The sequence below is a fragment of the Arachis duranensis genome, chromosome 6 (genome assembly GCF_000817695.3).
Source record: "Arachis duranensis cultivar V14167 chromosome 6, aradu.V14167.gnm2.J7QH, whole genome shotgun sequence".
Classification (NCBI taxonomy): Eukaryota; Viridiplantae; Streptophyta; class Magnoliopsida; order Fabales; family Fabaceae; genus Arachis; species Arachis duranensis.
In genome coordinates, this window is record NC_029777.3 from 73,715,838 (window position 1) to 73,723,575 (window position 7,738).

Here is a 7,738-nt window from a genome sequence, read left to right on the forward strand (position 1 = left end):
CGACAGGTTAATTATTCTGATTTGGGACATCCAATCCTAACTTATGAGTGCACCACTTGTGGCTCTAAAGTCATTCATTCAGTTGAGGATGTATATCCATACATTTTATACTCTAAGGTCATTCATTTTTGTGAAGGTGAGGATGTATTTCAAGACAATTTATTTTGGAATTATCATTTGTAAGTATGTTAGAAAAGACAGTGAAGGATCAATATTTAATTTTAGACAATTCTGGGATAAATTTAACATTACCATACCCCATCCTTGTTTCCTATCAGAGATGGCACAAAATTTTAACAAAATCTGCCCTGCTTGTAAATCTATTCGAGAAGAACTACCGAGCTAGGTATGCTATGTTTTGCTTCAGCCAAATATTACTATCGTTAATTTTACTTTCTTTACTATGAATCGGATGTAGTTTTAGTGCACTGGGTTTCTTTGTTGGATGTATAGAGGGATCAGGAATCAACTATATAATAAAAAGTCGCATATTGGCCTCTTCTTAGAGCATTATTAATTATTTAAATATTTAATTTGTAATCAGCCATAAATACTTGCATTCAATCATTCAATTTGAAAATTTCCTTTTAACCTTGTGTTTGGGTGATAGTTATTGAGTTGAAAGATGAAGAAACTAAGGGGAAAAAGTAGTTAATTTCTCTATTTTGAAAATACAAGAACGTCGACAGGTTAATTGTTCTTATTTGGGACATCTAAACCTAACTCATGAACCACTTGTGGCTCTAAACCCATTCGTTCAGTTGAGGTTGTATATATCCGTACATTTTATACTCAAAAGTCATTCATTTCTGTAAAGGTAAGGATGTATTTCAGGACAATTTATTTAGGGATTATCATTTGTAAGTATACTGGAAAGGACAGTGAATGATTAATATTTTATTTTAGACCATTTTTGGATAATTAAATTTAATATTACCATACCCCATCCTTATTTCCTATCGGAGATGGCACAAATTTTGAACAAAATCTGTCCTGCTTGTAAATCTATTCGAGAAGAATTACCGAACATGGTAAGCTATGTTTTACTTCTGCCAAATATTACTATCATTAATTTTACTTTCTTTATTATGATTTGGATGTAGTTTTAGTGCACTCGGTTTTTTTGTTGGATGTATAGAGGGATCAAGAATCAACTGTATAATAAAAAGTCGCTTATTGGTCTCTTCTTAGAGCATTATTAATTAATTGAATATTTAATTTGTAATAAGCCATAAATACTTGTATTCAATAGTTCAATTTGGAAAATTTTCTTTTAACTATGTGTTTGGATGATAGTTATTGAGTTGAATGATAAAGAAACTACGGAAAAAAAGTAGTTAATTTCTCTATTTTGGAAATACAAGAACGTCGACAGGTTTATTGTTCTGATTTTGGATATCCTAACCTAACTCATGAGTGTACCACTTGTGGCTCTAAATGTAAGATCCTGAATTTTGAAAAGTTATTAATAAATCATTTATGATCTATTATATTTATTTAAGATTATATTTTTAGAGATTTTTATATATAAGTTGAGTAAGTTCTTATTTATTATTTAGACTTCTTATAATTGAAAAATAGTGAATATTTTATATACCTTAATTTTAAATATTTAGATTTGTTTTTTAACTTTATTTTATAAATAAAGGAGAACTAATCTAATTATCATCAATTTCCATTGAATTAGTATTAGATTTCAAGTTGATAATAAAATGGTATTTCAAAGATGATTATTATATATTTAATTTGAATTTAGACTATTACACTATACTTTTATTTTTATTAAAAATTACTATCTTATCTTAATCCCTAAAATTCCCAAATAACCTTAATCCTAATTTTAACAGACACACACACAACAACCCTCATTTTCCTACCCTAACCCTCCTAACACTGCCAGCCGCCACCCCCTTCCCCCCAAACACCCACTTTGCAGCTTTAGAAAATAAGAAAGAAAAAAAAAAGAAGGAAATGGAATCAGGGGAAGGAGGAAAGAGAAAGTGAGATCCGAGAAAGGAGAGCGAGGGAGCTGCCGCTCAGCTTGTCGCCGCCATTCATCCTCACTGCTGCCAGTTGTGCTATCCCCACCGTGCCGCCGAACTTGCCATGCGTCGCCGCCGCCAAACTCTTGCTGCCGACACCACACGAAATAGACGGAGAGACAGATGGAGAAGAGTGTCACAGAGAGAGGGGAAAAAGCTACCGATCGCCGTCGTCGTTAGGTCCTAGTTCTTCACCGCAAAGGAGCTCCTCCCAGCCGATGTATATATTCGTACATTTTATACTTAATGTCATTCATTTCTGTGAAGGTGAGGATGTATTTCAGGACAATTTACTTGGGAATTATCATTTGTAAGTATATTAGAAAAAAACAGTGAAGAATTAATATTTAATTTCAAACCATTATGGGATTAATATTTAATTTGTAATAAGCCATAAATACTTGCATTCAATAATTCAATTTGAAAAATCTCCTTTTAACCATTTGTTTGGATGATAGTTATTAAGTTGAATGATAAAGAGGGAAAAAAGTAGTTATAAAGTAGATATGAAGGATAAATAACTCAAGGTGATCTATTTGCCTTCTATTTTGCTGCAAGTACCTATGTCTGTTAGACTTTTACTTTCAAAATTAGGGTGGAAAGAAAAAGATTAAAACTTACATGGGATCATGAAATTGATGCAGGGCGGCAATATTTTCTTCAGGTGTTTATACTTTTAATTCTCTTTTTTTTTTTAAAGTTCCAATTAAAATCCGTGGTATTGTATATTTCCTTTCTATCATCTGATTTCAAACATAGAATTCGGCATCTGCGATAATAGATACTGACAAGACAATTTTTCATAAGCATTTGTGTCTTGTTGTCGACAGCTTGTCAGTTAGTGGAGAATTTGCAGAATTAAATGGAATGGGCATGGCAAGACAAAGACAACATGCATCTATTTCATTTTCCTTTGTACAAACATGCTTTTCTATTAGTTTTCACATTTATTATTCTAGCCACATACTTTAGTTTTAGCAAAGATCAGGTTATGGTAGTCTTTAGAAATCTTGTTGAAATTCTTGAATCTTATTAAACAAAATCCTGATAGTTCCTTTATAAAATCTGCTAAGGCTGGAGTCAAAGATGATCTGCAAGTAGGGACGGATGTACATATGTGGTAGTGGTTGCCCCCACTACCATTTAAAATTTTTTTGAGTAGTATATGATAATAATATTTATTTGCCCCTACTAAATTATTAAATTTGACATCACAATAATTTTTAATTCAATTTTTGGTACTTCATAATCAATTTAAAAATTTCATATTAGATGTCACTAAAATGATCAATTCTCAATTTAAATAAAATTTATGTTTTTTTTAGAAATCGACTCAAAAGAGTATTATTTATTTTTTTATATTAGTTTTTATTTTTTTTCGTAGCAACTGCATTAATTGAAAGAACTTTCTCAACTATGAATCTTCATAAGAGTTGGCTTCTAATTGTATGAAAAGTAAATTTTTAAATAAGAAATTTGGTTAGACTTGATTAACAAAAAAACTTAAATGTGTAGCATTATTCTATATAAAAAGAGAGATATTTCGATTATATTGTTAAGAAAAAGATTACTCAATTTTTTAAAAATATGAAACCTAAATATAATAAAATTCTAAATTATATATTATTGAAAATTATTATTTAGTGATTTAATTTGTAAATTAGATATTTTAAAGACTAATCATATTAAATGTACATAGAAAATAACCACATGTATATATATTGAAATAAAAAATATACATTAAAAATAAATTAAACAATACATATATTTATATACAAATATATAATGATTAATAAATATTTTGATAGCTGATTTTTATATACACATAATAATTTTATTATAAAAGTTATTATTATATTATATATATTTTGCTCCCACTATCAAAATTTTCTTGATCTGTCACTGACTTCAAGGCATCCTCGATGCATTGGCATGGGAAAACTATCCACCCATAGGGGCAAGCGGACAGTTTGAGATTATATATCCACTGAAGATAATGTTATTTGGTTGGTGAATACAATTCTATTTTCAAAGAACAAAATTTACAAGGTAATTTTTGAGTATTTCAATGTAGAAGTATTTTTAACTCTCAAATAAGTATCATTTTTTTCTTTTAAAAGTAAGGGTCGACACACCAGTGACATTTACTATTTTATAAAATATTATTTTTCTTATATATAAAATAAAAAGTGAATATTGTATAGATTTTATATAAAGATGGCAGATTCTGAATCATATTTTATATAATTTCAAATGGTTGGTAGGATTTTTTAAATTAATTAATAATTACTCATTTTTTAATGTTTGATAATCTTGTACCATCTGTAAATATATGACATCTCTTGTTGATATAAATCAATATCATTACTAATACTTTTTGGAGGTGAAAGTTGTCTTCTCAAGTATATAACAAACTCATTTCTCAATTGATAATTATATGTTCAATAAGCAAGTGACTGAGTGAGATCTGTCTTGGATAAGTAATTTAATTGCAAATTCGATTATATGTTCAGCAATCTTTTAAACATGGTAATTTTCATTTTGATTTAATATGAACGTTTCCAATTTTTTTCATAGAAGATAAAAGTATATCCTATCATAGAATTCACCAACTAATTTTATGGCTATTATATTCAATAGGATGATGACATCTTATGATATTTATGTATTTTTTTAGAATAAGGGAAGCACTAATCAAATTTTTAAAGATATTCATGGGTTTCTCAGCACCAGCAAAATCATTGGTTCAGCTTTTCAAGCTTAAAAAAAAATAGTTTTAAGGCCACAATGAAAAAGGCTAGCTGATGAGCCTTTTCCCTTTTTTCCCCTTTTATTGTTCGTGCTTTTGTCTTAGTATTTTTCTGTGTTTCTGCTTTTATTATCGATGAGACTTCTTTTTTTTCATGTATTGTGAAAGCAGATTTGCCATTACAGAGAATTGAAAAGTAATTCTTCTTTCAATTGAGTTTACTAACTGAGACAATGTAATTTGAAACTTAATTCATGTTTAAATATCCTAAACCATGGATCTTGTCTTGTATATGGTAACAAACTTGGTTACACTAAGAGACATCAATATTATGTCTACAAATTATGAATTTTACAACATTCAAAACTTATTTAAGCTGAAATATTTTATATTTGTTTCAAAACTTTATAAAGAAATATTGTTATTGCAAAAAAGTTAACAGGAAAATCGAAAAACAAAATAGTTACAAAATCAACAATCTTTATAGTATTTAATTTTGGTGGAATGTTAGTATAAAATAGTTTTATACATATCCAATTACATAATATTACATTAGTATAAATAACTATTTTTATACTAATATTGTTTTTAACTCTTTCGTAATTTGTATTTTGGATGCTTTAAAAATTACTCAATGTTATAATTTCTTTTTAATAGAAATAATATATTCTTCCATGGACATAAAAACATAGTTTTGATATTTCAAGATGAAGTATAGTAATAAAACAATAAAAAACGATGTGTAATTTATTTTAAATTGTTAAATTTAATAAAATGTCACTTTCTATTAATCAAATTATAATATTTTATCATAAAATAATATTAATAATTTGATATTTTTAGCTTAGATAAATTATAAAATGTAAATTAATAAAAAATAAAATAAAATAAAATAAAATATAAAAATATAAATAATTTTAAACATACTTATAAGTATACAAAATACTATTTACACACCAAAATCAACCATCAAATATTTGTATATAAATATTTATAATTTAATTTATTTTTAATGTATATTTTATATTGTAATGTATATTTTATTCTAATAGCTAATTTTAGTATAAATATAATATGATTATTAAGTGTAATATAGAATTTTGTTTATTTATTTTAAAATAAAAATTCGTAAAATTGAGCCAAAAGAATACAAGAAGCTCATTATTTTTCAGCATACAAAAAATGAGATACTTTAAGTACCCCTCTTTTCTTTTTCCATTGATCATTTTACACTCTTCATTCTCTTCTACAATTATTGTTGTTGTTCTAGGGCTTTATCTACAAGGAGGATTAATATTGAAACCAAATATTCTCATTAAGGGAATGTTTACGAAAGAGGACAACTTTGGTGAAAAAGAAAAGCTTATGTGGTAGATTGCTTAAGCTTCTCTTCTACAAACTCAATGCAACGGTACAAAACAAGTTCAAGTGGATTCAAGGTACACACAGTGTCAACTGCAAGCTGATCATAATCATTCTTGTTCTCTGTCATAATCCCACTCACCAAGGTGCGCAAAGGAAGCAGCCATTCATTGTAGGCCTTCACTAAATTGCTCCTAGACAATACTCCAGTGCGGTTTGTCTTTCCTGATACAAATAAGGACCAAAACCTTCACTTTTAAGTTTGATTGAATCTGCCAACGATAAAGATATGCAAAAAGCGAAATTTTGTCCCACTAGACAGGATCAACAACGTGATCAGACAATGAAGTGATATCATAAATTGTTTACACTTTTTAATAAAAAGTTAATCTTATTTCCTGTTATAGAAAAATCCATCATTCAAGTGGTTCGTTGACTATAGTTTGCTACTCATTAACTACTACTCTCTAAGCATTACCTGATAAATCATAGACGTTTTAGGGAAATTCTTACAAGCTACTAGTTTAACATCTCATTGTTAGGCACGCTAACAATATAAGCAGTCTTACTTTGTTTAAGATATATTCATCTATCTATGGATCCCACCAAGTTTTACATATGCGAAAATTATACATTGTAAACTTGTGCTATGATCTATACGTTTTGATGTTACCTGTAGATTCTGTCATCAATACAAATCTGTATAGGTTGAGAGCTGACAAAACCTGTAGGGTAGGGCATGATACGTAATGCCGTAAGAATGCTATTAAGGTAGATGCACTTCATTCAAGCTGCCAGAATAAAATACACGAAAGTGATGAAACATGAAGGAATAATACCGCATCACTCGCGTCAGGGAGGGAAGGAGGTCCACCAAGTGGGGGCCTTAGAACCATGTAACACCCTAATATTCAAATCCTTATGCTCGAGTCATAAGTCAATGATATTACGGTGGTACGACTCTCAGGTGGATTTTTAAATATATAAACATAGGTAATTTCGAAAGGAGTATTAATCGAGAAGCCTGAAAAGAGTAGAAATAAAATCGCGAAGACGTATCACTCACATTTCAACAACGAAAAGATAAAATGTGAAGCCGAAAGCAATATATGGACAAGGCATAAAGGAGATTAAGAGATAGATAACAGATAGATATATATAATATAAGTAAATAGCCATTAGTCGCGACCCGCGAAGTTTAGGCCGGCTAGGGTACAGTATGAAAGTAATTGACAACAGTACATCCTAATCTCTCCCAAAGGAAACATAAGAGCCTCTATAGGCAAGTTCCAAAAGAGTTCAACACATAATATAATATCTTCAAAACAAAGGTGGAGAGATTCTAAGCAAAACACAAAATAGGGAAAAATAAATATCTTCGCCGTCTCTCGGACGAACCGCAGCTCACTTCTGAGCACCTGAACCTGTATCTGAAAAACAAGAGATATATACGGAATGAGAACCCCGGGCCCATGGGTTCCCAGTACGGTAAAAGTGCCAAATAAATACAATGCACTGCAATAAAAACTCACTAAGCATCCTAAACTCCTTTTCTCCAAGTATCCAGCCTAGATTCTCACTAATC

General features: G+C 29.3%; 1 protein-coding gene across 1 annotated transcript in view; it reads right to left on the reverse strand.

The window, feature by feature from the left end:
- Positions 1-5,931: 5,931 nt before the first annotated feature.
- Positions 5,932-7,738, reverse strand: part of LOC107494073 (aberrant root formation protein 4-like) — a 15,433-nt gene continuing 13,626 nt past the window's right edge. The window contains 3 exon segments of the mRNA XM_052263064.1: positions 5,932-6,378; positions 6,827-6,878; positions 6,993-7,043. Of these exon segments, the coding sequence (XP_052119024.1) occupies positions 6,155-6,378; positions 6,827-6,878; positions 6,993-7,043 (327 nt within the window). The 3' untranslated portion in view covers positions 5,932-6,154.